At 42.6% G+C, this 25204-nt stretch overlaps 2 protein-coding genes across 4 annotated transcripts in view; one reads left to right on the forward strand and one right to left on the reverse strand.

Moving 5' to 3' along the window:
- Positions 1 to 9063, forward strand: part of TTC3 (tetratricopeptide repeat domain 3) — a 74508-nt gene extending 65445 nt beyond the window's left edge. For both annotated transcript variants that reach the window (XM_082221300.1, XM_082221301.1), the window contains exons 41-47: positions 264 to 351; positions 671 to 775; positions 1874 to 2313; positions 3257 to 3374; positions 3898 to 4134; positions 5796 to 5882; positions 7340 to 9063. In XM_082221300.1, coding sequence (XP_082077426.1) covers positions 264 to 351; positions 671 to 775; positions 1874 to 2313; positions 3257 to 3374; positions 3898 to 4134; positions 5796 to 5882; positions 7340 to 7447 — 1183 coding nt within the window. In that variant the 3' untranslated portion in view covers positions 7448 to 9063. The remainder of the gene's footprint in view (positions 1 to 263; positions 352 to 670; positions 776 to 1873; positions 2314 to 3256; positions 3375 to 3897; positions 4135 to 5795; positions 5883 to 7339) is intronic.
- A 2244-nt stretch (positions 9064 to 11307) lies between these two features.
- Positions 11308 to 23288, reverse strand: VPS26C (VPS26 endosomal protein sorting factor C). Of its 2 annotated transcripts, none has more exons than XM_082221303.1 (8): positions 23138 to 23288; positions 19650 to 19793; positions 19003 to 19152; positions 17034 to 17114; positions 16005 to 16079; positions 14603 to 14753; positions 12622 to 12774; positions 11308 to 12034 (listed from the first exon to the last, which is right to left on the reverse strand). In XM_082221303.1, the coding sequence occupies exons 1-8, from the start codon at positions 23192 to 23194 to the stop codon at positions 11952 to 11954; spliced, it is 894 nt and encodes a 297-aa protein (XP_082077429.1). In that variant the 5' UTR covers positions 23195 to 23288; the 3' UTR covers positions 11308 to 11951. The 2 variants fall into 2 exon arrangements, with proteins under 2 accessions (XP_082077429.1, XP_082077430.1); XM_082221304.1 differs by lacking the exon at positions 23138 to 23288 and adding an exon at positions 23001 to 23135.
- Positions 23289 to 25204: the final 1916 nt, after the last annotated feature.

Below are 25204 nucleotides of genomic sequence, written 5' to 3' on the forward strand. Positions count from 1 at the left end.
ACACACACTTCAAAATGTTACAAACTCTAGTACTTCAGATGAGTCTGGGTTACAGTGTTCACTCCAGGTGCTAGAATATATATCTGGAATATCGACTACTGCTGTCCAGGCTAGACAGTAAAAATCAAATCGTTTCTCTGGATTAAAATATTAGAATGTCATTTTGGGGTAGCATTATTTTTCTTGAAAGTCCTTCTTAATCTCAAACTATCACCATGGCATAGAACTAACTAAAATTTTGTGTCTCTCTCCCCCCCCCCCAGCCACTCTTCAGTACCCCAGTTGAAGTTACAAATTAATTCTTGGGAGTCCTTTATTTCTAATACCAAAGATGAAATTAGGAAAGCAGAGGTATGTCTATTATATTAATTATTGTAAAGATACAGGTTTTAATAGCTTTCTCTTTTCAATAGAAGTGAATTAACTTCTTTTGCAGATTTCTGTATACAGAATAATATGTATCAATTTCTCCCTAGGAAGGACTTTATAACTTTTTTTTCCTTTTTAAAAATGTGTCCTATTTACATAAGAATATAGAAGAGGTCAAACTAGTGTTTCTGTAGAATCCTATCAGAAGCCACTGGAGGTTTAGCTGAGCGGTAAGAAGAGTTGCTTAGCTAGGGAAACATTACTGCTCACTTTGAATATCTCCCCTCTGTTCTTTTTGCAGAGGCAGTTTGACGAGAGAATTTACATGGTGAAAAATGGTGCCTTTCTGGATAGTATCTCCAAAGTGGAAATTGCAGAACTTCAACCTCCGAGTGTCCTCTCATCCGTAAGTCTTTGTTAACTGTTTTGTGTCGAAAGCCAGTGCACCGTGAAATTCACATTATAGATTGGATGCATCTAAAATATGAAGTAACATTATATCTAGCTCACATATTGAAAAATACGTTGTAGCACCTCCATCTTGCTCATGCGAGCTTTCCAGTGCATTGATGTGCACCAAAACAGTTCATGTGGCGAGGGGTGGAGGAGACGCAGTGTCACATCCCAGTGGCTTCCCGAAGTTGCATTTCCTGGGGTGAGGTGCAGCCTCAAAGATCCGGTTTCTTGAGACCCCAACACTATTTGGAAGAGCAGAGGGTGGTGAAGAGAGTCGAGAAGCCCCTTCCCATCTTCCTCCTTTCAGATCTTCAGCCCACCTGCCACAGTTCAGCAGCACCTTCATTGAAGAGCCCGGGGATGTTGAAGTAGGAAAAGGGTTATGGTGGTGATTCATTCTGAAGGGAGTGAAAGGCACTCTGACAGAAAATCTCAAGGCAGTGCTCTGCTTATAATTTTGGTGCCTATGGGATAATGTGACAAGAGCAGATTGCACCTTTAAAATCTTACTTTTCCAAAAACCCAATGGTGTTGCAGCGCCCACCTGGGTAAAGCAGATGAAGCTGAAACTGTATCTTTTTGTCTTAATTTTTAATGGGCAATTTGATTATGAAGACTTTATAGGGAAATTTTTAATGTTTGATGTTTTATTATGTTTTTATATCTGTTGGAAGCTGCCCAGAATGGCTGGGGCAAAAATAATACAGTGGTACCTTGGTTTTTGAACGTCTCAGAAGTCAAACGTTTTGGTTTTCTAATGCCAAAAACCCGGAAGTGAATGCTTCCATTTTCGAATGCACCTCGGAAGTCAAACGGCTTCCGCTGAGTGTCTCAATTTTCTCAATTAAATTTGCAGACTGCCCTTTGTGCCTCGGTTTTTGAACGTTTTGGAAGTCGGAACGGTCTTCTGTAATGGATTACATTCGAAAACCGAGGTACCACTGTAATAATAATAATAAAGCCACCCTGGAAGTAGCAGAAGCTTGAATTCTTTAGAATGCTTGAAAATATTCCTCGCCTTATTTGGGCTGTTCTTTTTTCCCTTCAGGTAACACATGAGAGGCCTCCTATTAATGATCCAGCCATTGTAATGTATTCAGCTGCAGCTCCGCACCTGCCCTCTAATTTGTTTGCTACCTTTTCAAGTTCTGACGATGATAATCCTCTGCACTCCATAGTTAACAAGCATATGGGAAATAAAATATCCAAGAAAGATTCTAAGTACTCTCTTGCAAATAAAGGCTTGGAAGAAGTGCCTCCTGACTGCAGAGATATGGCACTTTCTGATTACATATGCCTACCCCAGTCACCAGGAATCTCTAGAAGATCTATCCAGGACATCCAGCTGCAACACAGCAGCCAAGAAGAACCACCACCAGCAGCAGCTGCAGGGCTGGACCATGCTAATGCTATAAGTAGGCCAGCGCTGCCACAACTATATGAAGACGTCATTGATCAACTCATAATTATATTTCCTCACCTTACAAGGTATTTCCCATTGGTTAAACCGATTCCTCACAGTTCTGCTGGAGACTACCTCTTGGTGTATGTTTTTTCCCTTCCTAGTTCAAGCTGCTACCTTGTCCCTGCTTTTCAATGTTGTAATCCTGGCACATAACCATCTAAAAAGATAATGTGGCAGAGCAATGCACATTTGCTTGCTTCTGACTGCACTTTTTCTAGGTTAAACAAGAGCTTGTAGAAAAATGGCAGCTGCCCTTCTTGCCACTAGCATGAGCACTATCTGACAACAGCAGACACACCTGTTCTTTGTGGTCCTTCATCATGGTCTTTGTCTTGATACAGGCAAACTCCAGACTTGGCAGCAGTGCCTTATCATCCATATAGCTATGCATTGGCATCAACAGAAGAGTAGTCCCCAGTTATTTTTACTTTGCTTTCCACTGGTTGGTGTAAGTTGAGCAGAGTCTTGCTTCAGGATACTGATAAGATTCAGTTTCTCAATGACCCTATTGCTCAAATATTTTCAGTCCTATAGGGCTTGATGCTGACCATTTGTTGTGTTGAGTGTTTTGCCTGCATACATTTTCCTGAAGCAGTTTTAAGGAAATTAAGTGTTCTTCCAAAATGCTATTTGACTGTATAGTAACCTTTTGAACTTGTAGTGGAACCCTGACCGTCTATTTCCTAAACACTGTTGGAAGCAAAATTGCCGGGTTGTTTTTGGATAGAGATGAATTGATAGCTGGATATTGGCTCCATATTTGTAAAAGAATATGTTGTTAGAGAGTCAGATATTCGAGTCAAATATTCCAGGGGGCTAACATGCACCTAAGCTTTCTGCAAGCCATCCAGAGATCTATGTTGTTAGCTGACCAGTATAGATATGGGGGGGGGGGGAGGCTGTTTGTGACATCGCTGTGTATTCACACTGCTAACAAATGTATAACTTTTCTTCCTCCTGCTGCAGATCAGATATTGGAAATTTCATCGAAGAAGTCCAAGTCAAGAATAGAAACAAATTGAGCACAGCTGAACTCCTAAACAGGGTAACAGAATCTATTTTGGATCATCCAAGCAAGAAAAAGGTAAGTTGCCAGAAATGTTTGAAATGCTGAAAACACAAATTATGGTAATATATATATATATAATGTGTGTGTCAGGGCATGGGGTCTCTGTGGTACAAGTTAGTTCAGGTTCCTGCTCTTTGTCTAGGTTACGAAATAGAGGACCTGCATCTATGGAAGTCCTTGCCTTGGACTGATCCACAGCTAGGTCAGATTGGAGAACCAGTTTTGGCCAAAGCGACCACAGCCAGACATCGGATCAGTAGCAGTTCGAGGGTGGAGACCAGGGGTGTGAGTTGCAAATGGTCTGCTAGGATGGGAGAACTGAGTATAGGGCTGTAGGAAGCTGCCTTATACAGTTGCTCAGTCTAGCTCAGTATTGAAAACACCGATTGGCAGCTGCTGCCTAGGATTTCATCCAAGGCCTCTCCACCAACTACCTGGAGATGCTGGGACTTTTTGCATGTGAAGCATGAGCTCGATCACTGAGCTACAACCCTGGTATTTTCTTAAGATATTACCAGATTTCATTATCTCTCTTTAGGTTCTCCCTTCTTCGGGGAAAATAGAAGCGGCATCTTCCACCACTTCTGGAGGGAGCAGAAATCAGACTCAAAAATTGCTGAAGGCGCCAGGACGAAGCGTGTCTAACCTCTCCAAGTCAAAACTTGCTAAGGAAAAAACAAAGAAGACGACTCTCCCACCTCCATCAAGTCACACGCCTTGGAAGACTGTTGGAGAAACATCAAAATCAAAGTGGAAGAAATCAAGTGATGCCGCTGTAGGTCTTTGTATCATTGTCAATGTTAACCGTAAAAACAATGAATAATTTTATATGCGTAGTTAGGCAACATTTGCTTTTAACTAGGTTGTATCCATTGCTGCTGTTCTTGTGCAGCAGATTTCTTCTTGTGCAACAGAATGTTCTCCTTTCCACCGACAGATCTTCAAAATCTGGGGGATTCGGTTTTTGGGAGCAAGATGGGAGAGGAGATGAAGGGGAAGTTCTGCTGCCTGGAGTGGAACTCTGTTCATGTAGCATTGAATAGAACCCTCTGGTCCTGTCCTCCCCATCTCTAGCATAGCATATGTTTAAAAGCAAGCATTTAGCCTTTAACTTTGTAGAAGAGACTTGAGAAGTGCCAGAGAGAGTGAGTTGGTAAAAAGATCTATTTTCTTGAAAATCCAAAAACTTTTCTTCTCTCCCAAATATGGTACCCTTGGCTTTTAGATACTGAAATTAAACCTTCCTCAAAAGGTACATAGAAATCTTCTCATGTCCTGAGCTCTCAGGGAAAACCTTTTGGCATGTTAGCTCCTCGTCAATCTTAAATTATTTTGTAAACTTCCTGTTTGGCGGCTGAATCCAACGCTGCAGTTCTGCTGGTGTAAGGTACTTTACCCTGCATGCCCTCAGAATCAGTTCTGGAGGGTTGGGAGGACTCACAAGAGCAGATTGGGGGGGGGGCACTCAGGGAGAGGAAATGGAAGTTTCATTGTGCCAGCTTAAGTCCACTGACACAGCATTGGAATCAACCCTCAAAGATTATCATTATCCCAAATGACTTGCTTCACAAATGGAAGTTCATTTTAAAATGTCAGCAATGAATTGTCAGGGGTCAGCAAACCTTTTCAGCAGGGGGCCCGTCCACTGTCCCTCAGACCTTGTGGGGGGCCGGACTATTTTTTTGGGGGGGGACGGACGAATTCCTCTGCCCCACAAATAACCCAGAGATGCATTTTAAATAAAAGCACACATTCTACTCGTGTAAAAACACACTGATTCCTGGACCATCTGCAGGCCGGATTTAGAAGGCAATTGGGCCGGATCCGGCCCCCGAGCCTTAGTTTGCCTACCCATGAATTGGATCCAAAGGTGCCCTTCTGTGAACAAAAGGATAATTTTTTTATTGACAGGCGCTTGGATCCAGTAGAAGCTTCTCACCAGAGAATTTCTAACTCTGGAGTAGATTTTCAGGTAGTTGCTGGGGAGTCAAGTGCACCCTGTTGCTAAACAGGAATTTGCTCACAGAACTTGGGATCTAGTTATACATCCAACTTCTCGACTCTAAAACAGGCTGGTTTTTTGTGTTCTCTTCCCAAATTAAGGTTGGAGACAGCCTGTATCTGTAAAGTGGTTCAAAATGATTATATCTGAATAGTAAATGTAAGCTGCTAAACTGGCCAGTTTGGAACCTATCATATGCTGAGTCAAATTATTGTTCTGTCTCTCCCCCCCCCCCCCAGTATTTGGTGCTCTTTCTGACAGCAGTTCTTTGGGGTCTGGGACAGAAACCTTCATTCTTCCACCTTTAAGAGGAGATCCTTGGGACTTGCAAGGCACATGTTCCGGCTATGGGAATTAGTCATTCTCTGTGCAGTAGGAAAACAGTAGCTTTGTAACTAGTTTTGAAATTATTATAAATGCATTTGTTTCTATAGGATAATGATCCCTGTGTAATATGTCACGATGAACTAACTACCGAAATGTTGCATGTGCTAGACTGTGGACACAGATTTCACAAAGTGGTAAGTGGAACCATAAATCCAGCAAGGTAACTTGTATTAGTTCTGTTGCTCGTGTCTTTGTAAATTTGTAGATTGCCCTCCAAAGGCTGCACACACAGGCACTCCTAACATTTTGTCTAAATAAGTGTGTTTGCTGTGGTGTAAACCACTGAGCCTAGGGCTTGCCGATCAGAAGGTCGGCGGTTCGTTTCCCTTGCAACAGGGTGAGCTCCCATTGCTTGGTCCCTGCTCCTGCCCACCTAGCAGTTCGAAAGCAAGTCAAAGTGTAAGTAGACCTTCCAGCAGGAAGGTAAACGGCATTGCCGTGCGCTGCTCTGGTTTCGCCAGAAGCGGCTTAGTCATGCTGGCCACATTGGAAGGATTGTATTATGGGCATTGGCTCTTAGTTGGCCAAAATTCTGGGATTACATTTCAGAAAAGAAAGGTTTTACTTTGGAATTTACTTTTCAGTGACTGAAAATCCCAATCCTAGAGCATGTAAATAGGAATACAAAGTTCACATTGAGGCAGTGAAGCTCAAGCCATTCTCAGTCCTGGATATGCTAGAGAAGCAACACCTCTATAACATACACTTGTGGTTGTAGTGGCATGTGTTCAAAACACCATACTTTCAGGGGATTGAAATGGGCCACTCATGTAACTTTTTGCTAGTTTATGAATCTGTATTTCAACATACAGAAACTTAAAATCACGTGAACATGTCCGTGAAGCGCCACAATATGGCTTAGGACAAAATGCTTTAGAAATTAAGAATTGCCCAGGTTGCCTATTCAGTACATTAAGACTGTCTACAACTACTAGTAACATTATTACTAGTATTAATAGCAATTGCTATGCTGATTTGCAAGCACTTTGAGTGGTTTGATTGCAACATTCTTAATTATCAGCAATAGAGAAGGTAAATATTTTAGTTGAAATTTCATGTTCCAATTTTTTTTATTTGCTGTTGCAGTTGGTGGGCTTTGGTGTATACCTTTAGTAGAAAACTTTAATAGAGCCGTCTTTAATATTGTCTGACAATAAGTGGGAGCTTTCATTAGAATTCCGAGTTGCCTTCCACTTCCAACATTTACAGAAAGACTAATGTGTAAATGTCATACATTGATGTAATCTGCCGAAAAGCCAATGATCAGTATTGAATTCTTTAATTAGTTGACAGCCCTTCTAATTAAATTGTCAGCCTTTTAGCATAGGTCGTTCACTAGTGATTATTGGAAAATGTTTGAATTCAAAGCCTAGTTGCAGAAGTTTGGATTTAACTGAAGTCAGGTCTTTTTTATATGCACCATAATGTTTCAAAGTTACGCTTAAGGTGCTACCACTTGTCTTCCTTTCCTAGCATGAATCTAGAGTGCTCAGAACTGTAGAAAAATGTCATTTAAAAAAAATGTTGCCCAACCCCCATAGCCCTACTTTTTAAATGAAAGGTTTCTGAATTTTTGCTTTTTTTCATACAGTGTATTGGTCCATGGATTAAGGAGCACAGCACATGCCCAACCTGTCGTCGTCATGTTTTGTTACCTGAAGATTATCCTGAGCTTCCTGGCCGAAACAGAACGACTTAGATGCTACATACAGATTAGCAAGAATATGTGATTCACATCATACAGAATCATGATGATAAAGGTGTGGAGTCATCATCAGTTTATAGAGTATCGTATGTTACATACAATAAACAATTCCTCTGAAATACTTTTAAGCAGTGATGCAGTTAGAAATTCTGCTATTTTATTCAATTGTTTCTATTGTATTGGCATTAGTAATCTGGTTCATAGACATAAGCAATGAATACCTTGGTTGCATTGCAGCAAAACAGAAAGTTAGCAGCCTTCAAAATTTGCCTAACAAATGTTTATCCCCTTAACACATGAATATGCATATCTAAGGAGGAAGTATCTGTTTCTGTTTCTAGCTTCTGTGGATCCAAATGTTGTGACGCTTGTGAATTCAGGAGGCTGGTTAAGAGTGTGCAGTACTGTTCAGCGAATTAAAAGCTTGGTACTGGTTCTAAGAGAGGTTTTTTTAATTTCCAGATGAGAGCAGTAGAACAGCCTGAAAATTCCAGGTGTAGACTCATAAGCACCTTGGTTTTTTTTAGTATTCAGTGCTTTCAAAAACAAGTTAGTAATCTGCCCTTCAAAAATAATTCTTGGCTAATATTTGGCTTCAAAGATAAACTAAAATTTGGAATACTGAATCCAGAGAACCATGTTTGAAAGATGCCTAGACATGCTTGTGGAAGAGAAAGCAAACTTGTGTAATGCTTTGTGAGAGAGGCTGACCCTGTAACAGTCCTCATCTTCCTGCTTGTGAAAAAGAAAGATCAGCTCTGAATTTAGTTTATTTTCTCATACTACATTCTAGCATTTGCAAACCACCTGTGAGTAGGTTTCCTTAAAATTTGCATACAAAGTCCATAATAGTTTCCTTCAAAGTGAGCAAATAAACTAGCTTGTTCGGTTGTTGTAAGGAATTAGCTTTAATTTTTTTAAAAAAATAAATAGCCACACTTATTTTATATTGGTATAGCCTCACTGTTCTTAATTAGCCACAAATAAATTCATGTGAATATCAACGCTTTTAAAATTAAGGTTGTGTATTAACTATTTTAAATTACATCAGGAACTGTGTTCCCACATTTCCAAATTGAATGTCTGGGTACAAAATATAAAACCATGACTTTGCTCTACTCAACCGCAGAGAAAGCTCCTCATGAAGCAGGAAGGCACCATTTTCCTCTCCCCCCTCTTGGCAAATAAACACCAAATTGTTGCAGAAAAGCAACTCTTGTCAAGGAATGCAAGCCCTTGGCCATAGTTTTGGGTTATTTAGATGAATAATGGGCTGCTTTTACTGATAATGAAATATTAAGAGGGATTTGTACTGACAAGATGCTTGTAAGTTGATTGCTGAAAATGCCCTGTAATTTAACAAAAAGGCTATCTGGGAATTCCAACCCTAGACCATGGATCTCTTTTGTGTCACTCCTTCTGATTCAAAATGTTGCATTTAAATGTTTGATTCATAATTGAAGACCTTCTGTACGTTGTCTAGATGCTGAGTATTTGCTCATTTTACCTGCATTCAGAATACAGTACTGAAATAGCCGCATACTTTCAAAGCAAAACTTTGTAATCACATTTATTACAGCCTCTGAACCAATAAAAATGAACAATATCAACTGTGTAAGTTGTCTGACAAACCTCTTTTAAGAAAATGGATTTTCATAACTCATAATTAGTTTTGTCGTGGGACGCGGGTGGCGCTGTGGGTAAAACCTCAGCGCCTAGGACTTGCTGATCGCATGGTTGGCGGTTCGAATCCCCGCAGCGGGGTGCGCTCCCGTCATTCGGTCCCAGTGCCTGCCAACCTAGCAGTTCGAAAGCACCCCCGGGTGCAAGTAGATAAATAGGTACCGCTTACCAGCGGGAAGGTAAACGGCGTTCCATGTACTGCGCTGGCTCGCCAGATGCAGCTTTGTCATGCTGGCCACGTGACCCGGAAGTGTCTGCGGACGGTGCCGGCTCCCGGCCTCTAGAGTGAGATGAGCGCACAACCCTAGAGTCTGGCAAGACTGGCCCGTACGGGCAGGGGTACCATTACCTTACCTTTAATTAGTTTTGTCACCTTGTTTTGTAATCCTACACTTTGTGCATAGGCCAGTGGTTCCTTGCTGCATTCAGATGTGCAGCTATTTGTTGTCTGCATTGCATATAATTGTCCTGTTTTTTGTGTGGCCTGCATTTCTTTGCTCCTTATTCAATAACTTGAGGTAGCTTCAAGGAAATGAGAGTTGAAACTTTTCTTGCGTGGTGTCTGCATTCCTGTCTTTGAGCACTAGGGGGAGCTAAGCCCACCTGAGTCCATTGAAACATCTCTCAGAAATGCATTTCAGGTAAGACCAACAGCTCCTGCTTGCCACTTCTGAAGCCTGGGTTCAGTCCTGCCTTCACTTACGAGGAATTGGGTCACACACTTGGCCTGTGTCTCATGCTCAGCTCTGTTATACACTGCCTGCAGTTTGACTGCCTTTTTTGCCCTTGGACAGAGTTTTATCACATAGCTTTTCTTCTGAATCCCCCATTAGTTTAGCTGTTGGTTTCAGAGTAGTGTTTTCCTTGGTGTGTACATGGCCCTGTTTAAGTTGCCCTATTCTCTACACAGCGTTACTGTCCCTTTCTACAGTTCTTTTTTTTTAAAGGAAGGAAGGCCCTTTTATTGTTGCCCATATCAGTTTTTTGCTCTTCCTATTTTTCAATGTATTGCTCATTTCCACCTACTCTGCCTAATAGGTGCAGTAATGGGCAAAATGACTGAGCAGGGCTATCATCACCACTTCTGGCAGGTGTGCTGCTAGCGGTACAACTGTAAACAGAGCACCAGTGCCACGTTTATTAGGCTCAAAGGGAAAAAAAAGTTGTTGTGAGACAGGACCATAATATCACCTCCTGTAAAGGCTGAGCTAACATGATCTACATGTAATATATGTATGTAAAACGTAGGCTAATTGTATGTAAAAGTAAATGGGCACATATCAGCACCTCGTAGCATGTTTTCTCTGTAGATTCCAAAAGATGATTATAGAAACCACTTCCCAGGAAGACCAGTGCACTCCTAACTTGGGTAGAGACGCAAGTTGTTATGTAAGATGACACACTGTGAGCAAGCCACAAAATTTTAGTTTGCTTTCTAACATACATTGCATATGTGAGAGGACTTCATCCATTTTAGCAAGACATATTTGGAGGAAGAAATCAAAGCTCCCATCACTTAACAGGCACTTTTGGATAATGAACTACATATTCCATTACTTTATGCAAGTAGACATAATTCAGAAATGGGCTGTATTTGGTTGGTGTACAACATTTAGAACCTGGTAAGGCAATGCAGCAAAGACATGGGATCAGGTCTAGGCAAAAAGGCACATCACCAGGTGGTTCCATTCCTTTAGTAAGCTTGTAGGCTGACACCTCTCAAGGATAGGTAGCATGGTATTTACTCTACCATCTCCTCTTCTATGTCCCAATTTCCCCTTAGTTCAACTCAAGTGGATTTTGTCTCATTCTAAAGGCAAACTTGTCCGAAGATGGCAGGATAATACCATTCTGCTTGCAGGCAAACGAGAGCTAATCATTATAATGACAAAAATCAGCTGATAATGCCACAAAAATGTAATCGATTTTGTCACAAGATCTGACTTTTTTCAAATCAACATAGCACAAAAACCTGACCTGATGGAGAGAAACGGATGCAATTTCCTGATTCAGCAGTGCAAAAATACCCTAAAGCAGTTGTAGAAATCTAGACAACATTCAAAAAGTAAAAAAATGTTGCCCAGTGTTATAGTTGGTGCTCCAATACTGATGAATCCTATGCTATTTATGTTAAACCATTGCACCCAAGCCAAAATATCCCTCACAGGCAGTTGATGGCCAGGAGCATTCACTCAAAGTTTTTATTTAAAATGCCGATGGCGAAAACAGGAATTTCTTTATAGTAGTTTTTGAAAAATTCAAGTCCACTGCTTAGGTAAATGTAATTCCTACCACACTGCTCTTACTCAGATTTCAGTAGATTTTCTTCAAAATTTGTATAGTATTACTATATGTAAGCACAGTGAGCATACTCTGACATGGACAGGAAATGGCTTCAACTGGAATGACATATTGGCAAACAAAACTCCTTCGTGTTATGATCTCTTGCTAGCAGAACCAATACCAAGAAGGATCAAGCAGATGAAGGGGTAAGTTCAGCTAGAGAGTGGTCTTGTATGCGATACAGTTTCACCATAAGCAGAGGCAACTCTTCAACATCTGACTCCACAGCAGAAACAGGGCAAAACTCAGCTGGTCCATGTTGGGCAACGACCTGGAGAGAGCACTTTTATAGCTGCAAGTGTACAATTCTGGCTCATCAGAACACCTAAATTTCATTCTTCTATTGCCATAGGATTTGAGAATACACAGCAGCAATCACATTGCTTGGTTCTCGCAGTGCCAACGCACTGGATTCCCAACTGACAGGAGGCTTCTGGGGTCCCAATGGTATTCCTGAAACGGTTCTAATTAATCAGAGCCTGCAGAGCTTCAGTGGAAAGTTCTCCGTGATGAGGTGATCGTCATGCAAGAGGACAACGACATTAACTTCAAATTCTAGAGGAACAAACAACACAATCTTAGAATTAGTATTGTCACCCAGGCTCCTGTAATCTTAGTAGTACATTTGTAGCTTGCAAAATGGTTTGAAATAATGATTAGGTAGAGACTGGATTAGCATCTCATTAGAGACAAGTAGATCAGTACATCCTTGGGTGCCAAGTAATACCTCAAAAATTCAGCTCCAACTGGGTTCCTTGAAAGGCAGCATAAAAATATTCAAGCATTTCTAGGTGCTGCGTATGTCTCTCTTAAACAAAACAACATTTTCCAGGGAGTTCCAGACAGCCAGCGCTGAAAAACCAAGTCAAACTATTGCTTCAACTTAACTAGGGAAGAAATATGCTAGTGGCAAGTTGCCTTGCTAGATTCTTGACCTCAGAAAATAAGCTGATAATTACCAATATAATATGTGTCAATTTCAGGTAATTTTTTATGGTGATATCCAACCTTAGTCACTCAGAATAGACCTACACAAAAACCATTGGGACTACTTGCTTCTAAATTTTTGTAAGTTGCTGATAGACCTGTATCTATATAATGCAACCAATAAATAGGAATAAGTTAAACTATCTATTCCTTACCAACTTTGAAGTTTGTGGTTTCCAAGGTGGGGCAGGTGAAGAGTCTGGGGAATACCATGTAGATTGGAATAGGAAGATTTCTGCAGACATCTCCGTCAGCAATCTGAATATTCTGAATCTCAGTGGCATCTCTAGCATAACCTTCAGCACAGCCTTTGCAAAAGTGGGACAAAAGTGCCATTAAAAGGAAACCAAACTTTGCTAAATAACATATTACCATGCTTGCTGCTTCAAGTACTAGAACAGGGGTGTCAAACTCAAATTCATCGGGGGCCGCATCAGCTTTTTGGTCACCCTCAAAGGGCCGGTTGTATCTGTAGGATTTTTTCAAAGTTATTTTTCCATAGGCACTGGTGTGTGTTGTCTTGAACCTATACACTATTTAATATACCTATTCCAGTACGATTTTAAATAAGAATAGAAGAAGAAATAATAATGATTTTTTTAAAAGATGACGAGATGGGCTTCCAGGCAGACTGGAGCTCCAACGGGGAGGAGACAGGAGCCTGTCCCAACAGAGCAGAGCAGAAGCAAATCTTGCCTCCCCCCGCCCTGCCGCCGCACTCAGGAGTCGGAGGATACGGAGCTGCAGTTTGGGCAGCAGCAGTTTCTTCCCTGCAAGGGAGCCCCAGCGGCACTGTGGGCGCGGGTGGCCAGGATGTCCTGCTGGGGCCCCGAGCTGCTGCAGTTGCTCCCAGGGAGGGGGCTATCCGCCAAGTCCTCCGGCCCGGAGAAAGCCGATGTGTTGGCGTGGGGAGGGGGGCGGTGTTTCGTAGCCAGGCTCCCGCAGCCAAGTTGCTGGCAGGCTCCCACTTTGCTCCAGCCACCCAGATGCCGGCGCAGTCCTCTTCAGGGTGGGAGGCGCCCCTGCTTTGCGGTGTGGCATACCGCCCGCCCGCCTCCCTCCACCCCACTCTGCGCAGCTGAACCGGCAGCAGCCTCGCCTCTCCCAGCCCAGCGGGGGCGCGCTGCCTGCTGCAGGATCTGCGCCTGGTCCCCGCTCTCCACCCGCCTCTGCCGTTCCCTTCCTCGCCTGCCGGCCCCGCTATTTACCCACCAGAGCCACCCCCAGCCAGCCCCTGGCCCCGCCGCCCGCGCCCCCGGCCATCTCCTCGTCAGCTGCAGCGCCGCAGTGGCCTCTATTTGCGGCCCGAGCGAGTGAGTGAGTGGTGTCCCAAGCGTGGCTCTCGCTCCCTGCCCTCGCTGCCAGCCTCCGCGGCTCTCTTGGGCTCCAAAAGTTGCCGCGCGCACGACCCACCCCGTCGAGCAGCCATGCCTGGGAGGCTCCGAGGGGCGGAGGCAGCCGGCTCCGAGCTCGGCTTCGCGGGACCGCCTCTTCCGCAGCGAGCCCCAGACTGGACCGAGCGAGCAGAAAGCCTCTTTGTCCGGCCCGCGAGGAGGCGAAAGTTGCGGGACCGGCCAGTAGGCAGCGCCGTTGGGGCGCGTTGGTTGGAAGCAAGCAGGCAGGGAAGGCTGTTCACGTGGGTCACTTTTTAGAAAGGCAGAGAGCCTCCGCCGGAGTGCGGACCCTAAAATCTGGGTCGGGACCAGTAAAAAGGACGAGAAGCTCGCTTCCTCGCCCTTGATGCCACGGGCCACACGACAAGGTCTGGCGGGCCGGATTCGGCCCGCGGGCCTTGTGTTTGACACCCGTGTACTAGAACATTCCTACAGGGATGGGGGGCTTCCAATTAAGAACCAATGTCCTACAAATTCAGAGATTTGAATACACATGTAAATTGTTGTATGCACACCCATGTTATGACCGACACAGATGTGCACTACAAATACTTTGGGAATTTTCCAACATGTGGTGTGACCTTTACTATGGCTGGTATTTCATCTTGCTTACTGGCAAAGCTTTCAGTTATATTCTAGGGCCATTTCAATTTAATGGCTAAGTTGAAAATACTTTGTCGTGCTTTTAAAATGTAAAACCAAACTCTCTGGAACATTTATAGACAGACGTATAAAGACGTACCACAGGTTTCCACTCGTACCAACTGGAGTTCAATACTCTTAACCGCAGCATCTGAGTTGACCACCACAAGCTCCCCTGTGAGGGGTTGTGTTATGATGCAGTTTGTAGAGTTGAGATGGCCTCTTATGAGAAACTTTGGGAGCAATGCCCTCTAAATGCAAAGAGAAGTTAAAGGAGAAGGTAGGTAATCTAATCAAGAATTGCCATTTCCCCCATTCTGTTCTGTGATTTCCCCTTTGTATTAAACTACGCCTGCAAGCAGGATCTGTGTCGGTTTCCAAAAACTCTGTACAACACTTTAGGTACATTACAAATAAGAAATAACCTGGAAATATTCTCTAGGTCACTCTAAGTCTGTTACAAAGGAAGGTAGACTTGTCTAGCCAAATCTGTATGATTGCCTTTTAATCCAAGTTCATACTAGAAGTCTGCTAATTTAGCAAAACAAGGATTAAAATCCTAAATCACACCACACAATTCTGCTTTTTCCTGTGACCAGTGTCCATCAAACACAGACAATACTTAAAGAAAAAAAATCTGTTTCCATTGAAACTTAAGTTTATTAAAGCTAGTGCTTCATTCCATACAATTATTGTTTTGTTGCCTCTGTTTTAACTATTTATTTGCGCTTTTATATTGCCTTTTTTATCTTGTGAACTACCCTGATCTCTTTTGAAGGGCAGAATTCAAATCTAATAAATAAAAATAAATACAAGCAACCAAGAAATTAAAAGGACCCTCGATAAAAGGACTGCCGTTAATTACTGCTCTATGAGATTGTTACCATCTAAACTGAAAACCCTTTATATGTTGTAGTTTAAGCTCTTATCTAAAAAGGGGGAAAGCGTGATGGCAGAAGATGGGACTGGAGTAGTTGTGCGGAAAGAAAGGTATCTTAGGGAAAATCACAGAACCAGTGCATTCTAAAACCCTTGACTGATTAAATTTGCTTTGTTGTGAAAGACAGGAACTGGATTATGTAGCCAGCAAACATATGCTCTCATTCATAACCCCACATACAAATACACTGCATCTAAAAATAATAAACCAAACCCTGTTCTAGGAAAAAACACATTTTAAATGGTGATTTCTCCACAGGCCGTTACATCTCAACTGGGCAAATGGCCATTAGATGATAAACCACAATAAGAACTGGGATTGCAGTGCTGGTTTGCACAGACTGTTGTGCAATGGTTTGCCCAAGCAAGGTGTGATGGCCAGCTATGGATTGCCACTAGATTGGAAGTGAGAAGGAAGAAACCAGAGCGTACCTATGGGGGTGGGGGGTGGACAGGAACACACAAAAACAGGGCTCCTATGCACGGTTTGACACAGCATCTAAACAACCAAATTTTCAGTAAGCACACTAGTACTATATCCCTTACAGGAATATGGGTCTTACCTCTTTCACGTTCTGTAGAGTTTCAGGAGTAATAGTAAAGTCCACTGGGCTTGGGGTTGGTTTACCTTTCTGAGGCTGCAACAGAATGAAAAGAAGGGTCAAAGTGGTAAGTCTACTATTTGTCAATTTATGACGCCTGAGGCGTTATATTTACAGTGGTACCTCAGTTCTCAAACTTAATCCATTCCGGGAGATCTTTCGACTCCTGAAACCATTCGAAAACCAAGGTGCGGCTTCCAATTGGCTGCAGGAGCTTCCTGTACTCAAGCAGAAGCAGCGTTGGACTTTCGGCTTCTGAAAAACGATCGCAAACCGGAACACACACTTCCAGGTTTGTGGTATTTGGAAGCCAATATGTTTGACAACTAAGCTGTTTGAGAACCAAGGTATTTTCAAGTCACGTATTACAAGAACAAGAATGGATGACTATAGGAAAGGTCGTTCTTGCTTGGTGGAAGATGTGCCAGCAATCCCAGCTAGCCATCTGAGGGGCAGTCCTTTGATACATGCTCTCATCAGCCTAGAGGGAATAGGTCTCCTTCCCATAATCTCTAGTGGCTATGAAGAAGAGTCTCATTATAGTAACAGGGCAGTCTAAGGTAGTGTTCCCCTCAGGCATAGCAACAAGATGCCATTTCAGTACAGAATTAAAAGGAGAGTGGAACGTAAACGATAATGACATGGTGTGCACATGGTAAGCCAAACCTTTGCTACTGGTTATGGCTAAGGAGAAAAAACCTGAACCATGATCCTAGGTTTGGACAACATTCAGACTGCACTATAAATATCAGGAAGAGTAATGCAGGTGCAAGTTCCTCTCCAGGAGACAGGATGGTCATGTGACCCCATAAGCCATAGTTTGGCTCACTGATGTGTAAACCACGTCATGATCTAACTGTTCTGTAACAGACCAAAACCTCTGCCTTTTCGGAATCAGAATTCGCACAACATCTTCTGTCATTTCCCCCAACTTCAGGTCCACATTCTTCCTGCTATAAATCACCAGTGCATGTTTTGGCAAGTACTTACTGGCGAATGGACAATAAATTCACAAGTCTTAGTCAAATCCTTAGCCAGGAGAGAGCGCCGCATGTCACATCGAAGGGTATACTATGCAAAGGAAAAGCAGTCATTTATTCCATCTTGGAACTGGAAAAAGAATGCAACCTACTAACGAGTTATTTTGTTGATTAGTAATTTGAGAGCCATGTCTTTCTGATGATTAATCTAGGTTTAAATGAAACAAATTAATACCTCTTTTAAACACCCCCCCCAAATATCTGAAAAATAGACTTCACATTTGTTCCAACTCACCATTAGACTTTTATGCACAACCTGTGTTGAAAACAGTTTATATCTTCTGCAAAATTATCTTGTCACAGGAAGTGCTTGCAATACCCACTTACAGTGGTGCCTCGCAAGACGAAATTAATCTTTTTTACAAGTGACAAATTTTTTAAAAAATAATAACTATCTTAACAACTGTTAAACTATATTTTCTTATATCATTGAACCAAGCTACATGAACTCACATGCCTATGCAGTAATGATAAAGCCAGTTTATCCAAAATAACAAAATGTTCTGCAAGAGTGAGGAACAAAAAACTTTTCACAAGCTAGATATCTTATTGGCCCCCCTACACAAGGGAAAAAGAGTGAGTAGCCCTACGGAGGCCTCCATTGAAGCTCCCACTGACCTCAGTGAAATTGCTCCCTTTGCTCCAGTTTAATAAAAATGGCTTAAGCATCAGTGAACGTATCAGTTCCCAGTTAAAACTTTGTATGAAGTAACTCAGCATATGCATTGGCACAGCTTCTGTCATGTTGTTGCTCACAGCATATGTTCTATCTGGAAAAAGCCTAAGCCAAAACTAGGTAAGAGGAAATTCATTAAATAAGAAAGACAGCGGGCACAAAGAGAGAAGTTTGGAAACACCGTGCAGATGTATAGAAGCATCACCCATGTGATTTAAGTGGAAATGAAAAGGTGAATCTACAGAAGAGCACTCTAATAATTTTGTACTAGGTACTCTCCATTATTGTGCTCTCTCTATTACAGGCATTTTTTTATCTGAAAAGAAGCAGATTAAACTATCAGGAAAACAAATTAGATTTATGGAGTCTGCTTTGCAATATGTAACAGAGGAGAAACTTTGGCCAAGGAGCTCATGCCATCTGTTCCCAAGGAGCCAAAATTAAGACAACTCTTCTTTTTACCATATGTACAGTGGTGCCTCGCATGACAAAATTAATTCGTTCCGCGAGTTTTTTCGTCTAGTGAATTTTTCGTCTTGCGAAGCACGGTGTCGGAAAAGTTTTGGAAAAGCTTCAAAAATCACCAAAAACCTCAAAAAAGGCTACCACACCGCGTTCTATGAGTTGCTCCTCACAGTCAAGTCGCAACTGTATTAACGGTGTTAAGAAAAAGGAAACAAACTTGCAAGACGTTTTCGTCTTGCGAAGCAAGCCCATAGGGAAATTTGTCTTGCGAAGCAGCTCAAAAACGGAAAACCCTTTCGTCTAGCGAGTTTTCCGTCTTGCAAGGCATTCGTCTTGCGGGGCACGACTGTATCATAATTATTGTGTGTTTCAGTATTTTAAACTGGCTTAGCAGAAAAATACAAATGCAAATAATAAATATTAATAGCTATGGTTGCACATTCCCCACAAGTAGCTTATGTCTGCCAAACAGAGAGCCAGTGTGGTGTGAGAGCCAGTGTGGTGTGAGAGCCAGTGCGGTGTAGTGGTTAAGAGCGGTAGTCTCGTAATCTGGGGAACCGGGTTCGCTTCCCCGCTCCTCCACATGCAGCTGCTGGGTGACCTTGGGCCAGTCACACTTCTTTGAAGTCTCTCAGCCTCATTCACCTCACAGAGTGTTTGTTATGGGGGAGGAAGGGAAAGGAGAATGTGAGCCGCTTTGAGACTCCTTAAAGGGAGTGAAAGGCGGGATATCAAATCCAAACTCTTCTTCTTCTTCCAAACCGAAAGCCCCTCTTACCTGGATGTTGACAAAAACTCCATGGTAGGTTTCATAGAGAACTTTGTTCCCCTTCACTTGCAGTGGAAACTCAAAAGGAATTTCTGTTTTACCACTGGGCAGTTTTCCAGGTTTTACCATTTCTACAGTACTGTTAATAAGCTGAATAGGCTGCAAAAGGGGGGGGGGGGAGAAAGAAAATAAAACATGGAAAGTGTGGTTAAGAATTTAAGTGGCCCATCATCAGTTTTATTATTTAACTGTTTATTTTTGAAATGCAGATAAAAAAAATCTTATTTACAGAAAAAGGAAAGATAAAAAGCCATATATCACTGTGTAGTTTAGCCCTTCACCAGTTCCAATGCAGGGATCAGCCCCTCAGGATACCTCAAAATGCATGACTACTGCAGGCATATAGATAGAACAATGATATTGCTTATTCAATGTAAGCTTTCTTTGCAGAGAGCTCTAAGCTCAAAATTCACTATTAGAAACGGAAGAAGTTGCTTATCTCTCTGCACATATGGTGACTCTATGAAAGCCAAGCTAAGTTTGGGGGTATTTTAACACTCCATATTTTGTTGATTATCCAACCATGACCTTTGATACGCCAGCTTCACATAAATAAAGAAGAGTTTTAGGAAAACTTTCCATAACCATATTTGTACCTTAACAGAATTGCAGAAGGCTTCAAACACACCAACACTTTTGGCACTCAGTTGCAGGTTGACAGATCCTTCCATTGTTAAGGAGATCCCCTGGTGCTGGACTGCATCCTTACTTGTTATGACCACCACTCCAGTGAGAACTTCCTAAGTGGGTGGAAATGGGGAGGAGAGAGAAAAATCAAGAACCACCAATCCATTGCTCATGTGATTTTTATATATATATTTCAGTGGCAATGTGCTGTCATTATCAAAAAGCATGATTCTCAGGGGTGGGGAGGATGACATGGGAGAAGAGTACATAATTTGTCTGGAACTCTTCTGTCCTAGCTCCAACTATTATGTGACACTGCTAAATAGCAGTGATTTGGATTTTCAAGAAGAAGAAAAATTAACTGAAGATTTTCTAGAAATTTTTCTTCTGCTGCTTGGAGCAATTTGCACTGGAAAGTTTTCTGATGCTCTAGAGCAGGGGTAGTCAACCTTTTTATACCTACCGCCCACTAATGCATCTTTCTTGATGGTAAAATTTCCTTACCGCCCACCAGTGCTCGATGGAAGGAGGATTCAGCTTGTGCTGCAGAACCAGGTTGACAACCCCTGCTCTAGAGTGATCTAACTTAGCCTATTTAATTTACTTGTACTTAGTAAACAGAACCAAAAACTTTGAAACTGTCGAGTTTGCCTAATGCGGGGTCTGCAGTTGATCCCCATTCGTTGTTACTAATGAGCAATATGAAATGGAAAACTCACATCACTGCTATACCGTTAACAGAGTCATTGACAAATGCAGCTCCACTCCATTCAGGAGCTTTTTCCTGTGTGCCACTTTGTTGCAACACGCTGTGGAATTCTCCAAAATGAAAGAGGTTATAAATGAAACATGACTAGCTCTGGTTTGTGTCACAGTAGTGGCAGATGACTTCCTAAGGAAGGCAAGCCCATGTATTAGTGAGATTGTGATTCATAATTAAAGAGACGAGTTTGTAACATCTTTAGCTGAGCTTAGGGACTCCCAGTAAAAAAAATTATAAAGCATTTTGACAATGGCACCAAGTAAACAAAACAGTTATTTTTTACATTCTGTTTCCAAATCGCTCATCTAAAAGTAGCTCTAAAACAGAACTTCTCTAGGAAGTGTGTTGCGTCTCATCCTCTCCTCAGGATCACTTACTGACTGTGTGTGTGTGCAGTGTTAGAAAGCTAGGAGCTAAAAGGCACCTTAAACCTAGGTTATGAGCGCAACAACGGAATGTCCAGGTGTGCTACTTTACAACAAGAATTCAAAGCTGAAAATGAATGAACTGTAGCTAAAATATTATGTTCATTTTTCACATGGTCTAGTCCTTCCCCTGCCCACACCCCTGATATTCTTAAGAGGGTCACTTCTCCAGTCTTCAGAGAGTAGCTGAAAGTGGGGAGGCAGAAAAAGGTCCTCCTTTCCTTCCACTCTGCAGTTTTAATCTGAAATCTTAAGCACAGTGTTTGAGACTCCCCTTGTTCTGGGCACATTTTGTGATGGGGAATTTCATTACTGTGAGCAGTTTCTGAGCTCTGGGCACAGAAACTTCACAGGGCTTGAGTAAGTGCAAGTTGCAACAGCTAAATGGGGACTTTCTGAGCACAGGCACTAAACTTCTGAATATCAGAAACCAAAGAAGAAGAGAAGGCCTTTTATGCACCGAATACATTTCCAGAGGCCTCTGTCAGAAACAAAATCCTGGAGGAGATAAACCATGCTCTGAAGCACAATCTTTGGACTCTATTAATTTAATTATAATAATAATTGGATCCCATGTACTTAAGTCTCTCCAATTCCACTTTTGGACCAAACAAGTCTCAACCTCTAGAATTTCCGCACATACCTTGCCACTCTAAGCACACTGCTATCACTCCATTATGATGATTAACGGTTTGTTTCCCCAACAGATAGGGATAGAGAAAATGTAAAAACATTGAAAAAGCCTGCTCTTTCACTTGTTTTCACCAACTGCACCACCAGTTCAAATGCTCTTATAATACGCAATTGTCTCTGTTCAGCCATGCAGACTTGTCCTCTGTTTTGTTGCATGTACAATACAGCAACCCATTTCTTATAATCAATTCAATTTTTTATTTGGGACACTCTAGGTTGAATAGGTCCTATCCAATGACTACACTCATAGCAAAGGAAAATTTTTTATAGATTGCAGTTTATCAGCGGATGAGCCAGTAAAACCATGCCCAGATGGTTATATTCAAACTGTAGGTTTGGGTCACATGAAAAAACAAACACCCCTACCAACACTATAGCTATAATAATAATAATAATAATAATAAAAAAAAAAAAACACAGGAGTCGGAGGTTGGGGACAGGACAACAGACATGCTATCTTCTCAACAGGTTATTCTATACAGTGCTTTTTTTCTAGAAAAATATGTGTCAGTACTGCATACCCTTGAGTACCCCTGATTAAAAAGCACTGATTTTATAGCAGATTTCCCTTCCTCCAGACTTGCTAGTATTCTAACTGTAGATCAGGGATGCATAATCTGTGACACTCTCTAAGGGGCATCACCAACAACTACTGGCCATGCCAGTTGGAATTGATAGTCCTACAACATCTCCAACCCTGATCTCTGGCCTTAAATTTTGCAATAGTCTCCATTTCTTTGTGAATGGGAAATTGCTTTATTTTGATCTTCATGCCACCACATCTCAACACAGGCTGGGTTAAGGAGAAAGCACATACAGGGATATTGTCTCATGCCCAGTGAGCACTGCCTACAGTACACTAAGCAGCTGCCACATGATCTTTATTCCCTGTAGATAACTCCTGAACCCTGGTCTGCCATCTGGGGCTGTTGGGAGTTCAGCAGCGCAACTTCAGGGCTCCATGTTTTCTCCTCTGCTGGTGCGGAGAGGACCCTCCTCTCCTCTCCACCACTAGTGGGAACCAGGTAGAGGGCTTTCTCGGTAGCGGCTCCCGCCCATCAGATGTCAAAGAGATAAATATCTGACATTTAGAAGACATCTGAAGGCAGCCCTGTTTAGGGAAGTTTTTAATGACTGGGGTTTTAATGTATTTTTGATCTTTGTTGGAAGCCGCCCAGAGTGCTGGGGAAACCCAGCCAGATGGGCGGGAGATAAATTTATTATTATTATTATGCCCTCAATTGGAGCAGCGAGGGCGAGAATGGCTGGCCCCCTTCTTCTGCTGCCTGGGGAACGAAGCCGGGCTCGCCGAATACTCATCCCAGCTGGCACCCTTGCAATCCTACGAAGGCTAAGGGCGGAAACAAGCCCGGTTGAGGGAAGCCCGGCGTGCAGCGGGATGCCTAAGAGGAAGCCCATTCAAGTCCAATGGGAGTTACCCGCAAGGAAGGGGGCACAGAAATGCAGCCTTCCTCTCCTTCAGGGAAAAAAAAAACCTATTAATGGGGGCGGAGAACGAGAAACGCAGATCCTGCCGTCTCCTTCCGCTCCAACGCCGCTGCCAAAGGCTACTCACCCCACAATGGTACAGCTTGTTCGCCCGCTTGATCTTGATATCCAGCGCGGTGCCCATGGCGACCCCTCCCAGTCCCCGGATCACGTGACTCCGCCTCCCTGAGCGGCGACACTGACCACGTGACTCCGCCCCCGTTCTTTTTCTGGGCGGGAGGAGGAAAGAGTTGAGTCCTCATTTCCGCTTTTCGATTCGCTCCCACTTCCGCCCCTCCCTCTTTCGCTGGGGGGGGCTGTAACGGTAATATCCGGCCCAGTAACGTTACACCTTAAGGCGCCGTTTATTTTTAAACCTGGACGCGCCGCTTACGTCATTGCAATGGCCGCTCCTCCGAGTCCCCGCCCTTTCTTACCTCGTCTGCTGCCTAGCAACAGTGCAAGGCGGGAAGAGGGGGGGACGCTGCGCGTCTCCGTTCCTATTTCTATTTCAGCGTAACTAAAAACCGGGGAATTGCGGGCAAAAGATCAGGCAGGGTGAAAACGGGAAAGAAATTGGGCACCGAAAGCCAGCTTTGGAAACGAACTACATTTCCCAGGCTGCAGTTCCAGAGAGATTAAATATCGTTATATCACGCAAGACGTCTAAATGACGTCTATGCCTCACTGTATGCCGGGAGATGTTTAAAAAAGAAAAAAAGAAAAGTGGGATTGTATTAGGGCTTTTCCTCCGGCCTTGCAACGCCATTAAACTCCAGTAAGGATTATATGATAGGGGTTTCAACCATATGCACCTTGATTCGGGAAGAAGCCCCGTTTAAAAAACTGCTGTTTAGAGTGCGCTAGGCAGAAATCAGATGAGGGAGATCTCTTTCATTGCCGTCTATAGAAAAATATGTGGAAATTGATGACTTCCCGGGGCTTGTTATTAAGGCTATGTACACATTAGCGGCTTAAAATTAGCGGCAGTGATGTCTTTCTTCCCAAGCTGTGTTTCAAGTCCCATCTGCACATTCCTGAACTAGAGATTGGTTTTAGGCGATGTAGTCACCCAATGTTCACAGTCTGTGGCAGGCATGTCCAAAGTCCGTTTCGGAGTCTAATCCGGCTCCCGTGGCAGTATATGTCCTAGGGTAAAACCCTTTAAAAAGCTTAGCAACTTTGGGGTAAAATTGTAAAAAAAGCTCGACATTCTTAAAAAAAAAGCTCGACAACTTTGGTCAGCCCTCACGTCACACATGTTCACTTTAGCAAATCTGGCCCACTTTGAAAAAAAGTTTGGGCACCCCTGGTATATGGTTTCCCTGCCCATGCAATCCCTTCCAACCTTATTTGTGAAGCTGTCATCTGCACATGTGTTGTCATCACATGTGTTGTCATCTGCACATTGGTGTCTCGTGCACACCTCAACTACAACGTGAATGTTTTCCTTTCGGATTGAAGCTGGTTTAACAGCAGTATTTCTCAAGAAACTACAGAAAAGTCTGCATTGTGAGTAATGTCATGTGTACACAGATTGAAAAGAAAGCACACTGGAATCAGATGAAATGGTTACTCCCTTATAGGTCACAGCATTTGAGGCTTTTTAGTTCAGAGAAGAAGCAAAAAAAAAAAAAAAAAAAAAGGAAAAAAATACATGATAGATGTGTATAAAAGTATGCATGTCATGGAAAAAGTGGATAGAGAAAAGTTTTTATCTCATAAAACTAGAACTTGGGGACATCCAATTAAGATGTTGGAGGATAAAGGACAGATATAAGAAAGTACTTCTCACACAGCAAATTGTTAAACTATGGAATTTGCTCAGGAGGCAGTGATATCCACCAACCTAGGTGGAGTCTACACACGTATAAAAAACGTTCTGAAAATGCTTTTTAAAAAAGTGTTTTTAAAAATACATTGAATTTTCCATAAGGCCCACCTAGTGTCATATTACACTTAAAACACACTTAAAACATTTTATTTGCAGCTGTATAGTTGTTGTTGTTTAGTTGTTCAGTCGTGTCCAGACCAGAGCACGCCAGGCACTCCTGTCTTCCACTGCCTCAGCTGTATAGTAGAGGGCTTAGTAGAGGGCTGTATAGTAGAGGATTAGACAAATTCATAGAGGAGAGGGCTATCTGTGGTTACTAGC

This window comes from Podarcis vaucheri, assembly GCF_965113315.1.
Source record: "Podarcis vaucheri genome assembly, chromosome: 4".
NCBI classification, from domain to species: domain Eukaryota; kingdom Metazoa; phylum Chordata; class Lepidosauria; order Squamata; family Lacertidae; genus Podarcis; species Podarcis vaucheri.

What these genes read in the sequence shown, in the direction of transcription:
- VPS26C (XM_082221303.1), bottom strand. Translation starts at nt 23,194, where the DNA reads ATGGGCACCGCGCTGGATATCAAGATCAAGCGGGCGAACAAGCTGTAC. An exon ending in CCTTCTGCAATTCTGTTAAG is followed by an intron (nt 19,153 to 19,649) that starts GTACAAATATGG and finishes CCCCTTTTGCAG; the next exon opens with CCTATTCAGCTTATTAACAG. An exon ending in GAGTTTTTGTCAACATCCAG is followed by an intron (nt 17,115 to 19,002) that starts GTAAGAGGGGCT and finishes TCCTTTGCATAG; the next exon opens with TATACCCTTCGATGTGACAT.